At 38.9% G+C, this 26,950-nt stretch overlaps 1 protein-coding gene across 4 annotated transcripts in view; it reads right to left on the bottom strand.

The window, feature by feature from the left end:
• The window catches only part of wdfy3 (WD repeat and FYVE domain containing 3), an 86,700-nt gene that overhangs the window by 35,569 nt on the left and 24,181 nt on the right, over positions 1–26,950 (bottom strand). For 3 of the 4 annotated variants that reach the window (XM_057350056.1, XM_057350048.1, XM_057350039.1), the window contains exons 9-27: positions 26,121–26,588; positions 25,625–25,723; positions 22,647–22,840; positions 21,246–21,703; positions 19,186–19,269; positions 18,596–18,767; positions 17,391–17,605; positions 15,953–16,065; positions 13,926–14,160; positions 12,193–12,293; positions 7,275–7,493; positions 6,802–6,983; positions 6,189–6,420; positions 5,645–5,805; positions 1,606–1,717; positions 1,297–1,487; positions 707–859; positions 550–623; positions 124–285 (exon numbers count right to left, since the gene is read on the bottom strand). In XM_057350056.1, coding sequence (XP_057206039.1) covers positions 124–285; positions 550–623; positions 707–859; positions 1,297–1,487; positions 1,606–1,717; positions 5,645–5,805; positions 6,189–6,420; positions 6,802–6,983; positions 7,275–7,493; positions 12,193–12,293; positions 13,926–14,160; positions 15,953–16,065; positions 17,391–17,605; positions 18,596–18,767; positions 19,186–19,269; positions 21,246–21,703; positions 22,647–22,840; positions 25,625–25,723; positions 26,121–26,588 — 3,625 coding nt within the window. The remainder of the gene's footprint in view (positions 1–123; positions 286–549; positions 624–706; positions 860–1,296; positions 1,488–1,605; positions 1,718–5,644; positions 5,806–6,188; positions 6,421–6,801; positions 6,984–7,274; positions 7,494–12,192; positions 12,294–13,925; positions 14,161–15,952; positions 16,066–17,390; positions 17,606–18,595; positions 18,768–19,185; positions 19,270–21,245; positions 21,704–22,646; positions 22,841–25,624; positions 25,724–26,120; positions 26,589–26,950) is intronic. The other variant, XM_057350064.1, reaches the window with a different exon arrangement.

Consider the following 26,950-nt stretch of genomic DNA (forward strand, 5'->3'; position numbering starts at 1 on the left):
ACAGCATATTATGTAACAACTGAAACTGTCCAAAGCTGATGTGCTTGACAAAATTCAAATACTGTCTTCTCATTGTGTGGTTTGGGTAAAGAAATGTAAAACTGGTTGTGCATCTCGGTTTACCTGAGCAGGTCATAGGAGTTGGGAAAGCCTTGCAGCAGCAGACTGAGGACATTGCCGATGGCACCAATGGTGGGCTGAGACAGAGACTGATCCCTCAGTGTGAGCAACAGTTTGGGGATCAGCTGAAACTCCCGCAACAGTTTGGCATTCTTAGCAGCTTCACTGAGAACAAAAATATTCGGACTTTGCCTTAGTGACACCAGTACTATTAAATCCACAGTACTGCAGGTCTGCAGCAGTTCTCTCTCTAATACACATACTGTTAAAGAGGATACCTCTCACAACCTCTCTCTCTCCTTCATACTGTATGCACTTAATACTGCCAAAAAAATCCAAATTCATAATGTGTTGGATCTCAGTAGGGTTGAGGACTACAGGCAGACTAAATCAGATTGAATACGTAGTGCTGGAATAGAGACGGATTACCTGGATTCAGTCAGAAGTTCAATGAAGTGCTCAAAGAGAGAAAGGTGCAGTTCATAAGGAGCATGAAGCCAAACCTAAAAGAACACAAAAATGATTCGTTGTATATCTTTAATATTAACACAGCACACCCCCAAAACTCCTCATGTAAGCATCCCACCTCAAAATCGCAGAGCAGATCCTGGAAAGCCATGGAGTTTGGGATGATAGAGGTCTCGTGGCCACTATCCACAGTCCCAACCAGAGAGAAAGTCAAGTGCAGAATATGGCTGTTCAACAAAGGCCGTTTCTTTTTCAGCAACATGGCCAGCAGCTATAACACAAGAAGCTCTGTTAAAGATCACATGAAACTCAGTCTCATTTTAGGATTCAGTACCAAAACCAAATACAACAACCCAAAACTGTTTACGTAGTAAACAGTAAACAACAATCAACATTAGCTTCACGATGAAACATCGCATTTTTCTACAGACCTACTGTAATTAAAGCAGCAGGGGATTAAAACAGCGCACCATCTGTTATCTTCAAAACAGCATGTCCCAGCATGCCCCACCCCTACAAACCCCACTTATCACATCAGTTGGCTGGCTGTCACCAGTCGGGCCAGAACGGCAGAACACACAGCAGTCCAAGCTTGCTGTTTTTATTTAATTGCCCCCTCATTGGCTCATAACACCCAACAGCTTGAGCCAAGGGAATCAAGAACACCATCGGCTCACATTTCACAGAGTAAATGTTATTGTAGCCCACCTGGTAGCCTTTGATACGCTCCATCTCCTTGCTGGCCAGAGGGTTGCTTTTGACAACACACACTAAGGCTTTAACTGCAGCATAGAGACCCTCCACGTCTGACGCCATGGCAACCAGACCCAGAATGGCTGCTGCTCCTCCAATGTACTGAAGGTTGGTGGCCACAGGTTTGGTTACAAAGGCGCGCACACCTAGATGGAAGAAGACGACAGCTATGGTTTAGTGGATGGGTTTGTTTTTAAGTCATTTATCCATTCTGCATTGAAACGGCGTGATGAACTATTATAATGAAAACAGCACATGTCTGACCCAGGTAACCAATGACTGCCGCTCCAATAGTCCTGGCAGGTCCGTTGAGATGGCCCGCTGCGTTGTGGACGAGTTTGACTGGTGTGGCACTTTCATGAGAGGAAACCCCCAACTGAAAAAAAAATGATAGAATGATTCATCAGACAAGCTTTTCACAAGTGAAGTGGACAGCTCTGTGAATGAAATCAAAGATATTAATATTAACAAGATGCGCCACTGCCATTACAATGAACAGTAGGATGAAGCGATCTCGAAAAAGGTGATTTTTAGCGGAATTTAAGTTTAGCAAACCCAAGTTATGGTACAATTCATGTCAGGTTTAATTATTGATAGACACATACTTTTTAATTGTGATTTTCAAGTAGATAGGACTGTGGACTTGCTATTAACTGCCCAGAGATAATACCAATGCAAACATGGCCGCCGAGTGGCACGACTACTGTGAACGGACTTTGATTAAATCCAGTTCAATTTTCCCTCGACGCACAATAGTTAATCTAGCTGTCACTGTGAGGGCCGACCTGACCGGCATTTGAAAAGCTGCTCCTGGTGTGCTTTCTTAAACAATGTATTTCTTTCTGTGTTAGACACAGAAAAGTAAACAAGTGTGTGAAGTAAATAAATGATTAATCGCATCCAGAATAAAAATTGTGTTTACATAATACAGGGATTAAAGCAAAAAATCCTGAGCCTGAACGTTCTTTTTGCGGAGTTGCGAGAGTAGACACATATGCAGAGTTATTTGTCACACAAAAAAGAACATTATTTCCCTTAAAACTAACTAGTAACATGCCGTTTTGAGCATCTCAGGCAGACGTTTCTTAAACTTTGATAGTATGCCATGTGTGTATGGACCACAGAATGACTCGAAAGAAGTGGGGGCATAATTATAACCCACAAAATCATAACTTTATGCAATTATGGTATGTAAAAACCTAGCTTAACATACCAAATTCAACCAAATTCATCATAATAAAAATCCTACTTTTTAAAAAGAAAACAAATAAGACTCACATTTTTTGGCCTATCGAGGGTGGCATTTTGAGAGCAAAATAAATTAGATGAGTAATTTTGTACTCTACTAAACTATTTTGTGCTCTAGTAGTAATTTATACCATGGTCTTTTTGAATACTCGATTCTGATTGGCTGGAAGGTGTGCATTAAAACCCTTTATCGCACAGGTAGCTCCAGTAAGTTTGTTTACATTTGAAAGTTAACTGACAAAATCACTGTAATTTTCACCTGTTTGGTCTAAAATTTCACTGTAAACATCGATAAAAGATTTAACTTGGCAAATGACCAAGTACTGTATAAGCGGGATAATCCACAGCTAGCCGTGCGTTAAAGGATTTTAATGCACTTCGCAGAGGCAACCACCAAGTTCTTGGCCTCCACGTCGTGCATTAAAACCCTTTAACACACGGCTAGCTGTGGATTATCCCTTACATAATCATTAGTTTCATAGGTATTAATGGTGATGATATTGCACAAGTCACATCCACAACACATAGTAATGAGATCACAGTTGGTCAAAGAAGGTTAGCATAAATGAGCCCTCAAAAAAGCAAAAGTGATCACCTTTTTGAACTCATTTATTTTTAATAATAATTAGTGGGGGCATATTTATTTTCATTTTTAAACTCATACTGGCAAATTCTGCTCTACAAAACTGTGAAACGAAAACAATATAAATTCCTATTAAAGCTACAATGGTTACGGAGTCAGCAGTGAGTGCTTCTCTTTTCATTTGTTTGAGTTATATCAACCACACAGAATAGCAGGAATATAGGCTGCTGTCACTAACGTATTGATATATGATTTTACGCTCACTTCAGATAATAACGACCATGTTTATGAATTAACTCTGTGAGATAGGTGCAATAAGCTGTGAAAAAGTTTGAAAACGATTTAGACGCTTTAGAAATCGATCCTTGATATCTCAATTGCAGTTAGCGCGCGCATGAGCGCGTATGTGTGACCCGCAGAAGTGGAAGCGGAGGTCTGATTAGATGATTTGCCGAAACAACACAAAGTTATCGATCTTTATGTCAGTCTCCAATTTGTGTATGTCATATTTGTCATGATGGTAGTGCTGTAGTACTCGAGTCCTGTCTCGGACTCAAGACGTTTTTTTATGGTCTCGGACTTGTCTTGGACTCGTTGGTATTTGAACTCGCACTTGGTCATTGGTCTCGCAAATGTTCTAGTCCGTCTCGTCCGAGTCCAGCGATATACGTTTTATTTTCTCCTTCAAAACAAAACATTGATAGAGCAATATTCTTGTGATCCGAAAACTAATGATCCGAAAACTGTTGCCGACTCTCGACTCTAGAACGAGAGCTGCGCGTGCTCATAAGTTCTCTTTCCACACAGCAGTTCAGTTCAGTGTGCGCTGTTGTTGTAATTAAATAACTCCGGTATATTGGTTCAAGTCTGTCATGCACGCCAGAAAGTGAATAACTGTGAATAACTGAATTAATTTGTGGATAATATTAAGTGTTTACGGGAGACACTAAACGGGAACGATTCAGCTGAACTGGTTCGACCGGTTCACTAAAAAGAAAGAACCGGTTCGAATGAATGATTCGTCCGCGGCGCGAACCAGCATCAATCATTCATCAGGCACGATGTCAGCGAGCAGCGGCATAATACAGATTGGTTTTACAAACCATAATAAATGAATCGACAGTGCGCTTAAAAGGAAACTTTTTGCACCAAAACTTTCCCCGAAACATGTGGGACCACATCCAATTTCGTAAGACACCTGCAAAGGCATCACAAAGAGAGGTAAGTTAATGCCATGTGTCAGAGTTAGCATTGCATTTGAGTATTTTAGAAAGTTTGGAAAGTAGGGCTTAAAGATAAGAATGATCGTATTTTTATTGTAATTGTGATGAACATGTTATTTAAGGATGGGCGCCGACGTGCTTATAAACGACCCGTGGAGCCTCTGCTCTTTCTAGCGGCTCCTCTATCGAACGTGCACGTGCAGGCGCGCGCACGCACGCACACACGCACAAAAGTGTTCATTGCTGCACAACCTTGCTGTTAGGAGGGCTGATAAAAAAGTTCCTTAAAAAAGTAATAAACAGTTACACTTCGGCTTTGTGACTTTAGTGCTATACCTATATAGTAAAAATAAAATGACCTTATTTTATCTGCTTTTTGATCATTACAAACAATAATGAAAATTATCTTAGAATAGAAGATATGTTGTCTCTTGCATCACAGAAATGATCAATAGTTAAGTATGTGGTCTTGTAGTCATGATTTTTTTCTGTCTCTGTCTTGACTGTCTCAATTGGACTCGGTCTTGACTTGGACTCGAACCTCTTTGGACTCGGACTTGACTCGGTCTCGACTAGTCCTGGTCTTGGACTTGTCTTGGACTCGACAATGGTGGACTTGACTACAGCCCTACATGATGGACTTAAAAGCTGCCCCCCGCTTCAGGCTTTATAAACTTACTCTCCATCCTGTCGACTGTTCGCTTGCTAACATACTCTCCAATGTGACATCTCCACTCCGGCAACCAAGACCCGCCCCATTTTAATTCTGATTGTCTAGTAATGTTTGTTTGGTTGAGAGTGATAGCCGTGTTCCTCTCATACCATTGGTAGGCGAACTTATGAACTCGAACTGATATCAATAAGCTTTTTAAATGTAATCTTTTTTTTTTCGCAGTCAAACGCCGCAAGCCTGAGATCCGGCACGGTGCCGAAAAACTTTAAGCCCTGATAATATACAGTGCATATACAGTGTACTGTGCATATTCATTTTGTATTTATAAACACCTACACACACATGCATATATTTAAGAAAAATATAAATGATAACATTTAATTTAAATGCCTGGTAAATATAAATAAATACATGTTAATATTTCCTTAATATTATGTACACATGCATGTTTACGTGTTTATAAATACAAATGTTGAAAAAGTGTGTTGAAATGTATGTGTGTGTGTGTTTATAAATACAAATGTCGAACAAAATTGTAGACATGTATGTGTCTTGATGTTGAAAAAGACTGTTGACCTGTTTGGCGATGGCTTTGCTGTCCAGTTTATTGTAGACCTTTCTGATTTTGGCCACGGTGAGGGTAGATACAGAGTATGCATAGAGACTGAAAGAGACCTTCTCCTCAGGGACCAAAGCAACGGCGCAGGGCGGTACAGCCTCAGTCTTTGAGTCTTTACCTGTCAAACCCGGAAGAAAATGATTAGTCATAAGCCACAAGCAACCACTAGATATAACCTGTGATAAAACATTTAGAGTCAAATTCAAAGTCAGCCACACCACTTTTGCATACAGTAGATCACTAAGTGCCCTAAAACAGTGCTATACTGTATTTCAATTTGATCACTATAGCAATATAGTACTATATCACTCACTCGCAAGAATTGTTCTATGCAAAGCACATTAGACACATTTGTGTCATTATCTTATTTGCATAGTTTGCTAGAAATTATGTTGCTACACAATTTAACAACAATTAATTCATAGCAAATCCAACCATACAACCATACAAAAAAAATCCCTCATTTCAAACTTTGTACATAGACCCTAGTTATGCACTCACATGGCAGGTAAACAGCTTGGAAACTGCCTTCATAATTGGGTCCCAGCTCATAGATGGCAGCCACACTGGCAGCAGGCAGCACCTCCTCCAGAAAGTGTGTGGGGCCCAGTCGCCAGACCAGAGCGGAGAGCTGGCGCTGGGCCGGCGGCGTGCCAATGTAGCTATACACCGTGCTCAACACGGGCGGGTTTGCGGAGGCCGATCCGCCGGGAGCGTTGTGAACGTAGTGCAGCTACAACGACAAGAAAACAACAAAAGAGCTGAGCGTGACCTCATGGGTTCCTGAGGCAGGAAATAACATTTGATTTATGAGAGCAAAAAAAGAGGTGTTGGTGTCAAAAGAGAGCATAAAAGAAGACCTCAAAAGGAAGCTGAGGTTCACCGCAGTGAGTCTTAGATTACATGTGAGAAGCTTCTGAAATGAACGTCTGTGTTTATCCTAGAAATTGTTACCTGCTATGAAATCGCTCCTCAAACCTTTAGTTTTGTTAAATATAACCTACATTATTCCAGAAACTGCAGACAGTGGAAAACATACCATCACACTGCCATTTATCCTGTGACTTCAGTCAAAACAAAAATGAACATGTTCACATCAGGAGCTGAGCCACACCTTGACTGTGTTGACCATCTGGCCGTCGATGTAGAGGGTTGCCATGCTGTTCTTCAGCATTCCTTTGCTCATAACCAACACCAGGTGGTGCCACTGTCCCTCGGTGATGAGGTCAGCACAGCGGAAGCGAGCGCAGCAGGGCAGGATCTCATAGAATGACGACTCTTCACTGAAGTCATCCACTGTGAGGGAAGAGAGGAAATGATGTCATGTCACTAACCACAGACTCTGCGTTTCACTTGAAACTGCTTTTTTTAACTCTGCAACACATTTATTGTCCATTATAAGTTTGGCCACAGAAAAAAAAATGTGCTTGCGCTTCTTCTAAATCATGTTTTAATATGATTATTGCTCTATAGGCTTATAATCTATTCCATAACATCTGAATGACACTGAAACTTTGGAACACTGAACTTTTGGTAAAAAAGGAAGTGAAAGTGGCATGCAAAATGTAGTTAAAAAAGAACACTTGCTGTAGGACTGAAGCAGGTCTTCTTTAGTGGACACAATGAGAGATCGGTCCTTAGCGGAAAGCACAATGGCCAGGCAGACGTAGTGCTGTTCGGATGAGGTGGCCCTTCGCACAACAGTCAGCAGACGAACCGCGTGGCTCTGCGGTGGCGTGCTGAAGCGTTCCACGCAAAACCACGTCGAGTAGCTGAGGCCAGATGGGGGTGGAAAGAAGTGCTCGCCTGGACAAATAAAAATTAACAATATTTATTTAGCGGTGTGTTATTACTGGAACAACAAAACCTTAAATACACATTGAATACTATACTACTATTAATATACACTAATATACAACAACAGTCAAGTCAATTCATTTTTATATTTTTTTCTATTATCTGAACTGGTCAATAGTCTGATTCATCAACAAAAATAGTAATTCTAACTAAAACATCTGTTTTAAAACATACAGACAAACCGGTTCAATAAACAGTGCACATTTATAAAATATCTTTTGAGTATGCTTTCCAAGAGTATTGAATTAGCCATTAAAAAACATAATGGTCAAAAACACTACACATACTATACAGATTTCCTGTAGCAGACAGCTTGACGTTAGCAATGCCCTCATCATAGGTTCCATTCCCAGAATGAGCACACAAACAAACTACAATGTAAGCCTGAATGCACTGTCCAGAGACAGGATCAGGTCGTCTACGAGTCATTTGGCACCGGGTCTCTCACAAACTTGCGGTGCGTGTCGGAAGAGGGAGGGCGCGTGTCGGGCCGCTCCCCGGTCCCGTAACGTCGGGCTCTCCGCCGGGGGACGGGCCCCCGGCTATCCGTGACCTATCGAGCTTTCCGCGGCGCTGCGGTATCGCTGCCTTCAGGAGGGATTCCGACTTAGAGGCGTTCAGTCGTAATCCCGCAGACGGTAGCCTCGCGCCAGTGGCTCCTCAGCCAAGCGCACGAACCAAATGTCTGAACCTGCGGTTCCTCTCGTACTGAGCAGGATTACTGTCGCAACAACACGGCATCAGTAGGGTAAAACTAACCTGTCTCACAACGGTCTAAGTCCAATTCAATTCCATTTTATTTTCACAATGTGCATTGTTCCAAAGCAGCTTTACAGGAAAAAATAAGAAAAAGAGAAAAACCCAGAAAAGGTCAAACACAGCACAGTGCATGGTGTTTATAGAACAAGCAAGATTATTCTAGTAAATAATATCTAATAAATGCAGTCTCCCGGTGAGCAAGCCAGCACTGCACTGTGGCGAGGAACCCAAACTCCAATGATAAATTGGGAAAAAGCTGAGAAAAGCTTTCCTGTGGCTCAGTGGTTAGAGCATGGCGCTAGCAACGCCAAGGTCATGGGGTCGATCCCAGGGATTGCACATAAAAACAAAATGTATAGTATAATGCAATGTAAGTCACTTTGGATAAAAGCCTCTGCCAAATGTAAATGTAAATAAAGAAATGGAGAAAAAAAAAACCTCAGGAGAAACCATTCTCAGCCGGGAGGGCCAGGTCTCCTCTGACGTGTCACAGCTGCACTCAGTGACTTTGATTAAAAGTTACTGAGTAAATGTTTATGAAGAATAGGGAGTGCTTATTAGTTGTGATTTAGGATGTTTCATTTGTTGAAACGGTTTAGGTCCAATTTGGCCTTATTTTTTGATCGATATCGGACTGTTATAAGCAGGGAAAATAGTAATGGCATAATGTAACTGAGTGCAGCTATAACTTCAAACTACTGCCATGTGATGTAAGTTTAGCATTAAATACTAAGTATTGTAAATTTAGCATTAATGTGACAAGTAGTCTATCTTTGCTCTTGGTTGGGGATGGAATTGCCTGAGCTGGGATGGTCAGATGGTCGCTTTTCTCTTGGGTGGTGATGGAATTGCCACTTTAGATAAAAGAATCTGGCAAATGCATAAGTGTAACTTGACAAATAAACTGCACATGTATCCTATGGTGTGACAAAAATTTAGAAGGAATAACTAATAATGAAGACAAATCTATATTATGCAATTTTATATAAATATAATAATAAAAATAATATATTACCAACAGTCTGTTTTCAAAATTTTAGCTGTCAGACCATAGAACACATGTACGGTTAATATGTCAACTGCACATACAGCATAAATGGCATTTTATAACTTTATGGTATTTTATATAAGTCTCAAAGCTTATCTTTCATAATAAACCTTTACATCTAGCAAACATGTTTAACTTTTTTTTTCGGGCCCCGTAAGACATGCAAAATCGACTTTGGCTTACACCGGCTTCAACCCAGGAAACCCCTGCCAAAAAGACAAGAACAATAACACCGACTGCAAGAGATCTGAATGAAAGTCTGCATGCAGAAATGATGATGTCATCGACAAAAATAGGTCAGAGGACATGATGCAGGAGTCTATCTATAAATACTGGAATCATCCATTTACTTTCAAGACAGAGAGAGAGCGAGAGAGTGAGAAGGGGAGGAATAAGAGGATGAACAATAAAATGAAGAAAGACAGGAAGAGAGAGAGAGAGAGAGCGAGGAAGCAGCGAGCACTGAATCACCTCATTAATACTACATAGGCACTTGTACATCGCCTACTCAAGGCTGCTGGTGACTCTCGCACAAGAGCGAAACACACACACAAATTCTGTCAAGCTCTGTCAAGTTTCAGCGCACTTTCTCTCTGTTCTCCAGACTGAACCGGATTCAGTCACACTCCTGTGCTCTCCATCGCTCTCGTCTGTCAAGCACACATACTCGTTCCAAAATCTGTCAAGCTGCTACGTCCTCCTACCATCTCACCTTCATAAACTCAAACATCCTGAAAACAAACAAATTTCTTTGCAAACAATTTTTTTGCTGATCTCATGGCTCTCTGGAATACTTCATTCTGATTGGTCAATGGCAGCACTGCAAATATTTTTCGTATATAAACTTTATCATTGAACTGTATATTTCATTGCTATCCATGGCAACATAGAGCATCTGTGCTACTGTCATGTATTATTATTTACAAGCACTTCAAAGAACAAGGAACCAGTGAGCAACATTTTTCTTATTCTAAGCTTTCAAGTAATGAATAACTAAAATAAGATCATTTCCACAGATATCAATACTTCATACCCATGAACAGAGGTGGGTAGAGTAGCCAAAATCTTTACTCAAGTAAAAGTACAAGTAACTAGAGAAATTGTTACTCAAGTAAAAGTAAAAGTCACTATTTTAAAAATTACTTGAGTAAAAGTAAAAAAGTATGCAATTAAATAACTACTCAAGTAGCTAGTTACTTAGTTACTTTGTATCTGATTATATAGGGCTACTACATAAAGTTAATATTAACGCCAATATTTTAATATTACATTTTAATCAATATGTTTAATTATCATAAGCAGATATCTTTGCAATATACTAGAGAGACTAAAGAATAGACAAACACAGAAGAGACAAGCATTTCTGTAAATTTCATCTAGTCCTGATGTCAATGTAGTTTACACAACTTATTTAGAATAATAGACCATGTCAAACTAAAGCATGAACTAAACTCAGAGCATTTCCTAAGATGATCTAGAACATATGCAGTGCTCTCTTAAATGAAATACACATTTTTGAACAAAGCTCATGTTTTCTCGTGTTGTGTCACGTGTGTGTTGTGAAACGCTCTTACTTGTAAACAAACAGTAAACAGTGAACCACACGCCCATCAACACGTTTTCTTCCTTCTGTTCTTCAAATGTATATTTCTGCAAGCCCACGTCTCTGTGTCTGACAGGTAACGCGCATGTTGCTGTGTCTGACGAACAGGTCGCGCGGGTGCACGCATATGGCGGGCATTTATCATTGCTGGCAAACAATATGACACATTTGCAGTTTTGATTGTATAGATATAGATTAATATCCACTTCATCCAACGCTCTTTGTGTTCTGCGTGTTCTTAAGTTTCGCGCTACGAGGAGTGAGTAATCCTGATTCAGATGATTCAGATCGTGCTACGAACTGAACAAATCATTTGAACTGATTCATTAGCCTATTCAAGTGGTTTTGCCCATTGTTCAGTTAATGCTTTCAAAAGAATCGACTCAAAAGAATCGATCACTCGGGAATGCCCGTAAAAGAGACGACAACCTTGAAATAAACAACGCGTTTTAAAAAGCATATTTTAAAATGAAGGAACGAAGGAACGTCACGCAATGTAAGTTATGTAACGAAGTAAAAGTACAGATTTTCTATTAGAAATTTACTCAAGTAACAGTAAAAGTACACACTTTTAATTTTACTTAAAAAGTACATATTTTCCAAAATGTTACTCAAGTAAATGTAACGAAGTAAATGTAGCGCGTTACTACCCACCTCTGCCCATGAATATATTTACTGTATTTGGTAAGATGGGATGTAATATGTAGGATAATCAATAAAGGAACACCCAAAAATAAAGTCTCTCATAATTTAATCACCCTCATGCCATCTCAGATGTACTGTACAAACATGACCTCCTTTCTTTAGTTGAACACAAAGATTTTTTATAAATCAAAAAAATAACTGTCACTATTTTACAAGTCCTAACTTGTTGAGGCTATAAAAACACAAACAGCCATCATAAAAAATACATGCAAATGTATTAATGAATGTTTTCAGAATAACATGTTGTGTGTGAGAGAGTTAACAATTGATATTTTTAAATTGTAAGGTTGGATATTTACTGTATATTAAACATGTTTGTGTTAAGCTGAAGAAAGGAAGTGTCATACATCAGGCCTGTCATGAGGGTAAATAAATTATGAGAGGATCTTTATCAAATTAATAATAACGTTTTACTTTTTTCACATATTAGGCTTTATCTTCATAAAAATTAGCATTTCCCAGAAGGATAATACACTGCCAACTGCTTGTTATGCAAATAAGGAATTGTGTGCAGTGTGTATGTGTGTACAGACCGTTTCCCATTCCGCTGACCACCGCCCCGTCACTGACTCCAGATGTGTTGGCATTGCTGGATGGTGCGTTGTGCGGAGCCAGACTGGGCAAAAACAAACAGCTGAAGAGGAAAGAGGGATGAGAGGACAACAAATAAAAATGAATCTCCGGAATTCCCGCAGGCCAGGCATTTTGCACATTTTATTCTCGCCTCTCGGTGATAAACAGTCATAAAATGTGAGAAGATTTCACATTGGGGGCTTATTGTGTAGAGGAGATTTATGTGATTTCTATTAGTGGGAGTCGAGCCTTATGTAACGCAGACACAATGTGCTCATCACAACAGCATCAGAATACTGTTCACAGCGCATTATAAAACCCTCTGATAAATGCATTTAAACACCTTACAACCAGACTACATACAGTACATGATGTTTGAGGGTTTAGGAATAGAATGGGTATGACCTGTGGCAATACCGTTGTCAATCTCTACTTTATTAGACATTCTGTGGTTTCATCAAATAAACAAAAAATCCCGCTGTCACTCAAAACAGCTTCTGCAAGCATCTCTGTGGAGGCTCATTTACTCTTTCAAAGGAAATCTCATGTCTTGTTTAAAAAAAATCATCAAACCTCAGAACAATAAAAGCATCCACCCAGAAAGAGCTAGGCATTAACATCTCAACACCATATGTGTGTGCATGAGTTTATTTGGGTTCACTTAGTTCATTTGTTCTTGTTTAAAAAACAATTGTGATTAAAAAATGCAAACCCTTTTCTTTCAAAGGTAGGATTATGGTTATGTTCATTATAATAAGCTTCATATTTAAACAAAAAAGTCTATCTTCAGGTTTATCTTCAGTTAAGTAAATTTGTTTGTGTGGAAAGGGGTTAATGTTCTCCCCCCTTTCCTGAGCGCTCATTCATAACCCAAAAAGCTCTAAACCCAGCTGTGGCGGCACCATTAGGCTGGTCCACACGTCCCAATACAGAATGTGTTTACATGAATTTTTCATGAAGGCAGATGGAGAGCGCACTGTGTGTGTGCGTCTATATCTCAGCATTTATGAGATGAAATGCGGGCGGGTACAACTGATTTTTACATATACTATTCTAAAGTGCATGTTCTATTTAGGGATCTAGAAGGAAATATTTAAGGACACGGGAGAATTCTGTCGACAGAGATATAAATGATACATCAGTTTGTCTGTGCAATTTGCACAGGTTTAATGGAATATTTAACTGCTGCATAATACCACTGTTAAACTGAGACTCGGTTATAAAAAAGTGATTTTATTTGATGCACATAGGTCTTGGTTATGTCCTATTTCGTACAACAAAAACCTCCCATCTGAGCTTTTAATAATTTGGAAAGGAGACAAACAATGATCATCATGAATAAAATGCTGAAACATTAAAGATGTGTTATTTTCAGTTTACAATGTATCCAGATGGGATTATGTTAAACAGAAACAGATGCAGGCTCAGTGTGGATTCTTTGTTGCGCTTTGAACTGTGATAAATTGAGAGATTTAAGCGCATTTCAAAGCCTGTTTTGGGGGGGCTTCAAAACTAGGTCAAGCCTGGAAAAGCACAACATAAAATTCATTTTCGTTCAATGCACTGTATATATTTGGTAAATGAATTCTAAACTGAAGCCAATGAAATCCCTATGTTGTTTACAAACAGTGACTATGCAAATAAATCATTTTGATCTTTAAAATGTAATACAGACTAGCACTCATAGCCTTACCCAAAGCCCTCTAATGATGTGTCAAACTCTACGAAAGCAGGCGTGACAGAGGAGCCGTGGAGGCGGATGTCATGGGGCGTTGTCATGGAGACCAGGCACTTGACTCGGGTGAGGGGCACGGTGCTGTCCTCGGCCGATCGCACTAGACTTCGGCTGATCCGGTACTGGCTGTTGTCCTCATTAATTGTGAACACGCTATCCGGCCCGAAACCCTCCATGGACAAAGTCAAGCTGTCTGGAGATGCAGAAGATAAAACGGTGGAAGGGTTAACATACAGTACATACATGTATGAGTGTAACAGTCTGAAACACAGACTTGTCATCTAAATGCTCTTATATGGAAGCAGTTTTGTTTATAATCGGGTATTCTACAGCATTTCATACATTTTCAGGCTGATGTCTGCTGTATTTTAACAGAAACAAACCTCAGGTTTGTCACCCAACACCAATGTGAAAGTCTGAGAGAATGCAAAAAGCATGAAATCTGTGATTAAACAACCATGTTTGAAATGTTTCTAAAATGCACAACCGTTCAAAAGTTTAGTACCAATTGACTGTAAAAATGTATTTTGTGTTCTTAAAAATCATGATCAAGATGATCTTATACAATTATCTAAAGGCATTTGCTTTTTGTAGACAAAAATATAATTGTAAAAACAGCTTCTTTCATTAGAAAACTAAAATTGTATTTAATAAAAGTTTTTGAAATGGATCGTTTGGACTAAATAATAAGGAAAAGCATCTCTGGGTGAGATCTGACGAAACTGACCGATAGAATACAAATACTGCAAATTCAAGGCAACGGTATCCACTTTAAAGACACTACAATATAACATAGCGTTGATTTGTTTTAGCTTTCTTTAGTCACAACATAATTCTCATCATCACATTATTGTTTTGATGAGTTTTGTTTATTATTTTACAATCTAGGGAAAATATAAATAAGGAATTAATAAATTATCCTAAACTTTTGAACAGAAATGTACATGTAAAAACATGAGTATCGTATTGTTTAAATGAATATGAACTTGTTTTCTTTGCAGTATTGAAGATCTGAAAACATTGCATATTTCTGTTATTTCTCAGTTTTTCCCTTTTCAAAATTCTGAAAATTAAAAACAATATTTGGAATTTGGAAGAAATGTTGTCAGTAGTCCACAGAATGAACCAAAACTTTACCTAAACACCTACCTATAATTCAGATAAAAATCATTTTTCCACGGCTGTGTACAAGATCCTTTTGTACAGCATTAATTATTTAATGTTATTAATGAAATAACACTTATTTAAACAACACTGCGAATTGCCAATTAACTCTGTGTAATTTGGCAATTTTGTTATCTTATTATTAACTATGCAGACCAGCATTACTAAGAGCATTTTGAAAACGAGTCAGTACTTTAGACCATTCTGCACATTCTGACATTGAAATTAATGTCCAAAACTGCCCCAAAAATGTGTGCTTCAATTGTTATGCTTTTTTGAGCATTACGTAAACTTAAGTTAAACTCCTGCAACTCAAAGTGCCAAAAGCGCCAACTTAGAACAGCTGTCGATCTAGACAGTAGGCAGTGGAACAGAGCTAATCTGTTGTAAATATAACCAACTACAATAACTACTTGTGCTGACCGACTTCCCAATCTCACATTCCAGTAAGCAAACAGAAAACCTTTAAATGAGCAAGATCAAATGGACTCGCTGAACACAGTGCGAGCTTGAAGAAAAGTCATTTCACTGGTATTTAGGGAAGCTGGGAACTCATCCCCAGCAAACCTCCGTTCAATTGAACCAGTCTTTGCTGGAGGAGATAAAGAGAAGAAGGGAATTTGTTTTGTTTGATTCTGATGTTGATTGATGGCAATTCACCCTAGACCACAGTCAGTGAAGCCTGAAGTAATGTCTCTCCGTTCACTGGCAAACAGAGAATCCACAGAGACAAGAGCACATAACACTGACTGTTTACAGGACGACACAAAAGCAGAGTGACAGTTCTAGCAGTCCACACACATGCGGTTTTACTTTCTTACTTCGCATTTCAGCCTCATAGCTGAGGGAGCTTGGCTTGTGGACGCGGTACTGCTTCAGGAGCTTTTTGTCCCATGCGCCGCAATTCAAAGGGTTCCCTAGTCGGAGAAATTCCCTGCAGAACAGACATTAAAAACATTTTAGGAACACATTTTTCATTTTTATTAAAACAAACAAACAAACAGAGAGGTGAAACTGATGAAGCGACTTTACAAACAGAATTTTCAGAAGGATTTTTCGACAGCTGACTGAAGCTCAGCATTCATGTTTGATTCCTCAAATGAGCTGAGGTGACTTGCTGTTTTTGGTACTTTGTAGCAAAGTCTGCATCATTTTAGACCAGCCATGTGGAAAATTGAAAACCGCTAATCCCTTTTATTTAGAGACTAACCATGGAGAGCTTTGAATAATGTTGAGACGTGTCAAATTTGATTCTTTTCCTTTTATGCAAACATGCAGAGAAGATGAAAATCTAAACAGACCAAATCACGCAAGATCCCCAGGAGCAAAACAAATTTCAACTGACCCATCTGGTCTTGGAATCGATCAAATCAAAAGTGTAAAAATAGCTCGGATGTGAGAGGCGAATCAATCGAGGGCTGGGGTAGAAACACCATCTATTAAAATGTAACTTCATATATATGAATTTCCTAAATATATTTGATAAAACATATACATACATAATACAGGTTTTGTAGGCTTAAAGCATTATTGCCCGATTTCATAGACAAGGCTTAAGACTAGTCCCAGACCAAGATGAATGTTTGAGCTGTCTTAACTGAAGTAACTTGCCCTGAAACATCTTAAAATATGTCACTGGCAATGTTTTGGCAAAAGATGCACACCAGCAAAGTTTTATCTAAAGCATTTTTCTAAAAGCAACTTAAATATTCCCTTTAACTAAAGCCTAGTCCTCTCTTAAGCTAAGCCTTGTCTGTGAAACCGGGCCTATATGTCTAAAACTATCCATCTTATCATGTCTCTATGTCCGTCTGTCCAGATCATTTTATCATCCTTTATGGGAAAATGTAACACATTGTCAAACTTTGACACATAAGTGAGAACTTAAACACAAAAATGTATGATTGTTTTGTTGTGACACCTGCATATTCAGAGGAGAAACATAGGTTAAACTGTGTGCTTATGTACATGCACACATTGTCCACGTAAATCACAAAGCTGTACAATTTCTACCATCTTGAATATTATTCTACACAACAAAATCTGTATGAAGCCTGTATAAGGCTTCAGGGTTTAACTGAAAAAAAATTATTACAAAAAGGCTATAAGCCACAGGTCATAAATCATATAGGGTCTAGTCAGGCCTGAGCAGCATTGTATTGAATGCATTGTTAGTCTCATCACAAGTTCCCTTTAGCGATTTCCTCTCCAATCGCTTATTTTAGGATGACTAGTGTACAAAATGAATTGTAGACTCACCTGAGCACCATTGGCTCCAGAGCCTGTGAGGCCAGTCGCTCAAACATCCTCTGCAGGGGTGGGTGGAGCGGGTGATCTTCATCTCCCAAAGCACAGCTGGATCGCTGAAGAAGACGTGAGTGCAGACTGGCTTCACAAAGGATCTGCTGGTTCCTCTCCGAATGCACCAGCAGCTGCAGGATGTTAGCGACCGCTAACTGAAGATCCAGAGCGTGCTGACAAGCAAAACGAGAGTGAAGTGAGCTCCAGGCCTCAGGGAATTTTGAATTAAAAAAAGATTTGAAAGCTTGGCTAGACACTTAAAGGGATAGTTCACCCAAAAATGAAAATTCTGTCATGAATTACGCACCCTCAGGTTGTTCTAAACCTGTATAAATGTCTTTGTTCTGCTGAACACAAAGAAAGATATTTGGAAGAATGTCAGTAACCGAACAGATCTCATCCCCTATTGATTCCAATATTATTTATTTTCCCTACTGTGGCAGTAAATGGGGGATGAGATCAGTGGCGCCCCCAGGATTTTTTTATGGGGTGGCACAAAGGGGCCAGTACAAATCTTAGGGTGGCACATTTAAAAAAATGTATTATGCCTGAATCTAATGGTTAAGAGTTTTGACATTGCCATTAATATTACTGGGAACATGTAAAGTTTTTACTAGTATTATGATTAATAAATATTACTACTATTATTAAATAGTACTATTACTAATATAAAAATAAAATTATTTAAAAATCTCATTCTGGTTGGTGGGCCAGTGACTTTTTGGGGGGGGCTGCGGTCTCCCCTGGTCCACCCTTGGGGGCGCCACTGGATGAGATCTGTTTGGTTACTGACATTGTTCCAAATATCTTTCTCTGTGTTCAGCAAAACAAAGACATTTATACAGATTTGAAACAACCCGAGGGTAATTCATGACAGAATTTTCATTTTTGGGTGAACTTTCTCTCTTTAAGAGCCATTACCCTAGCATAGCACGATAATGTCAGTCATGTAGGTTCTGTGGACTATCATCATGGCAGCGAGGACATCAGCGCATCAGATTCTCATTGTGGACACACTTATTCTGGATTTATTGAGCTTCACTAGTTTCATGTCAACATAAAAAATTGTTTGCGCAAACACAGACACTTATGTAGACAGACCTCAGGGTGTCATCTCACTAGGTTTTGAGACCAAGTCTCCAAGCAAGCAGCTCATACTCTACCTCAGGCTGCATGTCAGAAGAAACAGAAGGTAGAAGGTCGAGCATTGCCAACACTGCTCCAGGGTGAATGACTACAGGGTCTGAAGAGTGCTGAGTGGGATTCCCCAAGTGCAGTTTTAGGTCTGGTAAGGGTTTAGCGGGAGCCGAATTGGATGAGCCGTGGTATCCATGTCTATTAAAAAAAAAGAAGATATCACTAAATCATTGTCAGCACAATACAGGTTTGCTCATTTATACTAATTTATACATCTTGGCTTATCTGTGTTATCTAGATATTCTGTATCCTAACAAGATGAGACACGATTTCACAGACAAAATGTGCTTTCTTAGTGTATAGATAATATGTCATAATATGCGATTCTACGCGTTTACAATCATGGGACAAAACCAAAATGACTCAAGACTGATGTGTTAGACAGATTGAGGGAATCAGTAAACAAAGACAGTGATCACGAAATGCAAAAGGTGAATGACGGAAGTGAGAGGAAAATGGAAACCAAAGGATCTGATCACTGGACAGGCAGATAAAAGGAAACGAAAAAAAGGAAGTGACAGAGAGGAAACAAGGAAGAGGTGGCAGAAAGCAGTACCTCTTCCTGGCGATTATTGGCGTGCCCCATGGAGAGGGCAGGGAGGTCTCGTGAGTCAAGCAGGGAGGCACTTGCTCGGCACGACTGCAGCGGTTCAACCACACAAACACGCACCACCGATCGGCATAAAGACAGCGCAAACATTCCCACAGCCGTCCAAACACAAACAAACAGCAGGTCCATACCACACATCCCCAGAGTGTGCAGCCAGGCAATGCCAGAGGTTACGAGAGACACAGAAATGAGACAGAGCAAGAGAGGGAGGCCGTTAGTTCCTGTTGAAAATACAGCTCACAGCAGAGCACATTTAGAGGAACTACACGTCATGCAAATCTAACACAAACACAAGCTCGAAGCACTGCTACTCAGATGGCATGAAAAGGATTTGCATCACTTTATATAAAGTAAGGATGTGTGATAACGCTATCATAATGATCTTGTGGTTTTTGCAGCTTAAACCGACTGAAAACCACCTACTTACATTGGGAGAGATGCTCGAGTTTTTGATTTGGTTTAACGTGTCTTTAAAGGGAGAGTTCACCCAAGAAAGAAAATTCTGTGATTATTTTCTGTCATACCCTCTTGTCGTTTCAAACCTGCGTGACTTTCTTTCTTCTGCAGAACACAAAAGAAGATATTTTGAAGAATGTTGGTAACCGAATAACGGCGGTACCCATTCACTTCTTTTCTATGGACACAAAATCAATGCAAGTCAATGGGCACCACCGTTGTTCGGTTACCAACGTTCTATAAAATATCTTCTTTTGTATTCTGTATATCACTTTAACTTGTTTTGGTCACTGTATTCTTATGCTTCAATTTCCGTTATGCTGCGTTCACACCAAACGCGATCTGCGTGAGTTACATACGAAGTCAATGCAAAGACGCGTTTACAAACTACAGATACAAACTAACAGTGGGCAGCGCGAATGGCACAACCTCCATTCCACGTCTTCCATGCAAGTTGAAAATTTCAACTCGTGCGAGAAATTCACGCAAAGAGCTCATTGACACCTACTGGTTTTTTTTACATGTCCGGACGCATGAAGACACTACCTGACGACTGACATCCAATGTTTTTTCCCGCGAATAATAAAGAGCGAGGAACACGATACTTCGCATTTGGTGTGAACACAACATTAATTACCATTACCATTAACATTACCATTTTCCACATTCTTATAAAAAATGTAACAAAAAAGTATGTCTAAACTCTTGGTTACTAGTAGTGTATACAGTACAACCGAATCAAAATGTTAAAGGGGTCATATGGCACGAATACGTGTTTTTCTGTGTCTTTGGTGTGTTATAATTTGCCCATGCATGTATTAGACACGTAAAATTGCAAAAATATAATTGTCGGAACAAAATATGCATTCTATCTAAAAGCGAATGCTCACGCAGACCTGCCTGAAACGCCTCGTGTAACCACACCCCCACAAATCTACATCAGTTCGTGATTTGATTTGTCTAAGACCGCCCAAATGTACACGCAGGTAAGGTGGGCGTACCTGTCAGTACAATTGCTTTGGAACCTGATGTTCCAAATATGGTAAGAGGCGTTACATTTCTGTCATACGCTTGCAGTATTCGACCAATCACTACGCACTGGTTAACTGGCCAATCATAGCACACCTCGCTTTTCAGAGCGATGAGCTTTGTTAAAAATATGCGCGTTTCAGAGAGGCGGGGGAAAGAGGAGATACAAACATGCACGGTGTGTGGAAAATACAGCGTTTTAGAACCTTAAATCATATAAACACATTGCATTACATCTAAAACAAACGATAATATTCGTTTTAGCCGTGTCATATGAACCATTTAAACAAATTTCTTTAAGATTTAATAATATATGTAAGATTGAAGAAATAAATATAAAATTAAAACATGAAGTGCTTTTGGACTGTGTTTACATCTTGCGATTATCTACATATCGAAAAAAATCCTAATTCTACTCAACCACTCTCTTAGAAAAGACTTGATTTTACCCACAGAGAAACATGAACACATGCCCATCGACTCTATCCATCAAGAAACAGAAAGCTTTTATTAATCCACACCTGTCGAATGAGTCTGTGGCCATCTTGTACAGGTAGATGAATAGTTTGCTGCAGTGCTTGAGTGTGGGACACACGTTTTCTGCCGGTACGATCTCGTCCTCCAGTAAACGCTGGAATGGTTGGGCGTTTGAGGGAAACACGGTCGCTGGACCCACTTTCTTAGCACCAGAAAAGCAACCCAACAGTCGCACAGCGTCAGCCAGCTTCTCGTATTGGATCTCGGTGCGGAAGAAGTGCGAGTTGGCGGGTTCGTAGCGCATGGCTGCCGTCAGCGTACAGAATACGGTGTGCAGAAGTTCAAAGACTTTGTTCTGGTTGACTTTCTCCCAGCCACTGACAGGTGGAACGTATAGAGAACGCTCCATGGCAACCAGCAGCGAGGTGACGTACACGAAGCCGCCCACCTTGCGGAAGACAGTGCGTGTGCGATGGCTCTCCCGCAGGACCGCTAGCAAAGCCTGAATTTGAAGAGAAGAGATGAACAAGACTGTAAGGTAAATTCTCTCTGTTCTCTATTCACTTTAACCATCATGTCCTGTTTTGCTTTGTTAGACAAAGCCCAAAACCCATTATCTAGCTTAGGAAACATAATGATGTATCAAGATGATATTTAATGACAATCAAATCTTGTGAGAACTGAAAATAAACCAAATTTCTTAATTAATTAAAAATGTATTCCCACATTTTAAAAAATTGGTACATCGGTTTTACAACCGGACTTCGGTTTATGGTTTAGAGACCCCAACAATAAATCATTAATCAAATTCAATTCAATAAAAACTTAAAAAAAAAGATTTTTTTAAAGCATTTACTGTTCATCAATTCACTCCTGCAAGTAATTTATAATAATAATAATTATTATTATTATTATTATTATCACATACTTTTAATGTAATGTATTGTTTTTTATCTGAAGTGTTTTTGTTGGTTTCAAATAGAACACAAATAAAGGGTAGTAAATAATATTTGAAGAGTTTGCTTGCAAAATGAGATAACTCGGTTTAAAAAAAAATCAGAAATCATGTTTTTTTATTGTGCATTTCAATTAATATCGATCAAACTGCAGTTGGTTTGTTTTGATTTAAGCCATAATGAATAAAAAAAAATACAGCTGACTAACAAAATAAAACACAATAAAAACATGATAACATAATAAAAACATGATTTTTGAAAGTTTTTCAAGTTTGGAACCAAACTCTTCATTTATAGTATCTACTTTAGGTTTGGTTTAGGTCTCAATAGCATATAAATGCATTTTTGAGGGCTGTGTAAAAATCTCATTTTCATTTTTACACATACTGCACTAGGCTCATAATATACTGTATATACAAAGACAAACGTTAAGAAGTGAAGTCAATCTCAACAGAACATGAATATCAAGTTAGAAATGTGCATTCTCACCCTCAATATGTCAGTTTTGAGTTGCAGTTCTGTAGACGGTGCGGAGTGCATAAGGCCCAGCAGTGTGCCCATGTCATCGTCTCCAGATGGTGACAGCACCAACTGTTGAATGATCATCAGAGCGTGCTCGCGACACTGACGGTACTTCACGATGTTGTGCACGCAACGCGCGCCACCAAATTCACGGAACAGACCTGAGACATTGCGAGAAAAACATATTTAACTGCAACATGCTCAGGAAAAACTATAGATCTTTAGACTTCCATTTAAGACTTATAAGAGAATGTCACATAAATCAATACAGTACTTTGTCACACTAAAATGAAATGATTGATGATTAACTCAGCAGCAGCGCCGTATGAACATTTGGAGTGACTCAAATAATTTTTTATGTTTGTAACATTCTGTCTAAACTGTCTAAAAATGAATAAAGCATGAGAGCATCTGTGAGAGTCAGTGTGGTGAGACCGAGCAGCAGTCGTGATAGAGAAGAGAAATGAAGTTAAGAGCATTTCCACAAGCCTGACTCAGCATTACAAGTGAGACTACAGCAGGGCCTGAGAGAGATTTAAAGAAATTTTCCAGCTTCAATACATCATCAGTTTTATCATCGATTACATGCCATCAATAACTGCAAAAACAGTTTGTTTGTAAAAACAAGACAAATATGAACACAAGCATGCAATGTTACTCAAGTACTTAAGTTTATACTAAATATTACTGTATAAGAGAAGGTTTAAAAGCAGACATGAAGGTTGTATTTTTGTGAGCATAAATGATTCATGTGTAGTATTTGTATCTATTCAGAGGTTTAAATTGGCCTGTTGAGGGCAAACTTCTTTTCAAGGTGGATAAACTGCTTAAGACATTCAAGAGCATTATTGATATACTGTAAGTGTTGTGGGTGGAGCTTGTAAACAGTGCTTTAAGGACCACTATGTTACATCCTTTCATTGTGTTCTTCTTACACAGATATCACAACATGCACCCATGTCATGCAGGAATTACTGTAATTACAAAGATAATCTAGTCAAGAGCTCTTCACGTCCCTGGACTCTTCACATCACCGGTTCTCCAATAATTCATTTCTATGGCAACCCTCATGATGACAAAGAGGATCTATGTGTGGCTTTGTTGTTGATGAAAGGAAAATACTTAATCACCACATTATTTCACCTCTGGATGCTTTTGCCAACAATGAAGATCAAAGAATGTGCACCAGGAAACACTATAGCTATGATTAAGGAGAAATTTGTGCAGACTGCAGAGGTTTCTAATGCTTAAAGTCACTATTTTAAGTCTGAGCATTTATAAAATCGCTATATTATAACCATCCATGCCTTTGCTACACTTTCTAATAACATTACTGTCACAATGTTTTAAAAGGTTACTACACTTCCAATCTGGAATATTCCTTTAAGAGACTTCAGGAAGAGAGTGATTGGAGATGCATTTAGAATACTCCCTCTCTCCACCTCCCTACACTTGTATTTACTGTTATTATAATATTATTCATTTACCAGCATCAGTAACGCATATTAACTGCGACGACAAATATTCCACTGCTACTCCGCACATTGTAATACTGTATTTAATATTTTCTTAAAATCTATTATAGTACTCATTTCAGTTTAGTTTCATTAATGTACATTGCATAGAGAATAACTTGGAATAATACCGTGTATTTTATTTTAATTTTATTTATATATGGGCCATTCTACAGGACTGGTGAAAAATCAGAGTTGGAAACATCTGAAAAAAAATCCCAGAATTTTTTTTATGTACGCAAATTGTATAATTTCAAAGGTACATGTACACCTTTCTAGTAAATGTGCAATTAATTTTCATATTGTAATTTCAGAAAGTTTTGGAAAATTCTTCCTCTCCCCAAATTTTGTCACTACCGAAACACAATAATATATAATTTAATAAGAAGGATTATATTTACATATTAAGATTTTCTTTAAATCTACTTTTTAAATATATTTGTTGCTAATTTTAAAACGTGTTAATCAATAACAGTTACAATGTTAACAATATTTCAAGTGTAATTTATGAGATTTGTTGCTTTTTTAATCCAATCTTTCTTTGTATAAGGCATAAAATTGATCATACCGATTTCAAAGTTAAGGATTCATTAGTTTATATATACATTGAACCAAACACACACATTTTCAGTGATGGTAATGTTTTGGTAGTGATCACAATATTTAAGTTGAAAGTTTAGGGGTTTGGGACACCCATCTCCCAATTGAAAGTACCCAATAAATGATTTTATTTATATTAATATTTATATTTTGTGGGTTTTGAAAGATGATAGAAGGATCTTAGTAAACAACTAAGATTTGAATACTTGAATGCTTTTTAAATGTGTTTATTGATGTGGGACAGCAGTTTGCACGAATTCTGTAGAATGGCCCATATAGTGTATTTGTTTTGTTAATATATTATAGAGGGCATGGACATGTCATCACTTTACCACGTGAACAAGACCGTGAGCATGCCGGAGCACCCCCCGTGGGTGGCAAAACACTCAGCAATTCAGTGTACAGGAACACCTGATTCCTTTGTAAATTGTAGAGAAGTCCAGCTGCTTGTAATTTCAGCAAATAATTGCGTGTTTTAGTCCCGCCTATTCTCCTCAGCCATTTTGGTGGGTGCTTTGCCACCCAGGGGAGCGTGTCTCGACATGTTCACGTGGGAAAGTGACGTCAATGCATACCCTCTATTATTATTATTGTCCTATTTATTATAATGAATGTAAAGCTGCTTTGCAACAATGAAAACTGTGAAAAGCGCTAGATAAATCAATTTGAATTGAATTGAGCGTCCAAAAAACATGAAATAATAAAAATGTAAGATTTGACTGAATATTTAGTGCCCAGTAATTTTGTGACATATTGTGATAATATCGTTATTGTAAATTCTCCAAGCCACAATAATTGTGTAGTGAGCATCTGATATTGTAACAGTTTTACCTGCATTGGTGTTTGAGCCTTGCAGGAGGACTGTGAGTGTCTCCATGACGAGCCAGGCAAGCTGCTTTTGCTCTTCTGCCACATTGTTCTTGGAATCGCCTGACCAGAGAGCGAGAGCGAGAATGAGAGAGAGAATTTAGTAAACATAGAAAACGTGACAGATACCAAAATATAGCATACAGTACCTCCTCCTTAACCATGTTATAGTGATCATGTCACTTTGATGCATATTTGAAAAACAGGTGAAAATAACTGCAACAGCCTTCAGGATTTTAAGGTTTGGTCATGCAACCTTCATTATTTTGTTTCATATACATACCTTGGTACTTAACATATACTACGCTAATGTACAGTATGTGTTTACATGTCGCAGTTAAAGTTGCTTTTACAATTGACATAGCTTTTGTAAAAAACCACTGTGTTTTGGTCATGCTTTTCCATTATTACTCAGTACACATTTTGTTCAAAATGGGAGTTCACAAGAGCTCAGTCTTACCCTGCTCGCTGTGTGCCTGCGTTGGGTCTTTCAGCAGCGCTGCATACTTGTGAAGCAGGTTAACCAGCACTTCAAGCAGTCCGAACTCACGAAAGACGTCACCGAAGACAGGGTGGTGGCGTACCATCTTGAGGAGAGTGCGAGTGGCTGTGATGCTGCACCCATAAGACGTGCTCGACTTCAACAGCACGCTAACGCTGAAAAGCTCTTTGCACGGTACGTAATTGAGCGCGAAGACCACAAACTCCAACAGCTCGAAGTACTTGGACTGCACCTCCGGGAGCTTTGCCACCCTCTCGGCGAACTGCGACAGCGTGTGTTGCGCCTCTAAGATGAAATAGTTGGCGTAGTCGGCGGCGTAGATGTTGGCGATGGCTTCGAGGATCATGCGAGCCAGCCGACCGCTTTTGGCCTTCAAGAAGGCGTTCTGAAGGACAGAGAAGGCCTGGATGTTTCTTACTGTGTGGCCTGAAAAAAGAAATGAAAATATTTCATTAGGAAACTTTATAACACCACAGTAACGCTACAGCCCTACTTTACCCAAAAATGAAAATTCTGTCATCGTTTACTCGCCCTCTTGTCATTTCAAACCTGTATTGCTTTCTTTCTTCTGCAGAACATAAAAGAAGATATTTAGAAGAATGTTGGTAACCAAACAACAGCGGTACCCACTCACTTCTATTGTATGGACACAAAACCAATACAAGTCAAAGGGTGCCACCGTTGTTCGGTTACCAACGTTCTTTAAAAGATCTTCTTTTATGTTCTGCGGAAGAAAGAAAGTCATACAGGTTTGAAATGACAAGAGGGGTCGAGTAAATGATGACAGA

The sequence above is a fragment of the Triplophysa rosa genome, linkage group LG2, assembly GCF_024868665.1.
Source record: "Triplophysa rosa linkage group LG2, Trosa_1v2, whole genome shotgun sequence".
NCBI lineage: Eukaryota > Metazoa > Chordata > Actinopteri > Cypriniformes > Nemacheilidae > Triplophysa > Triplophysa rosa.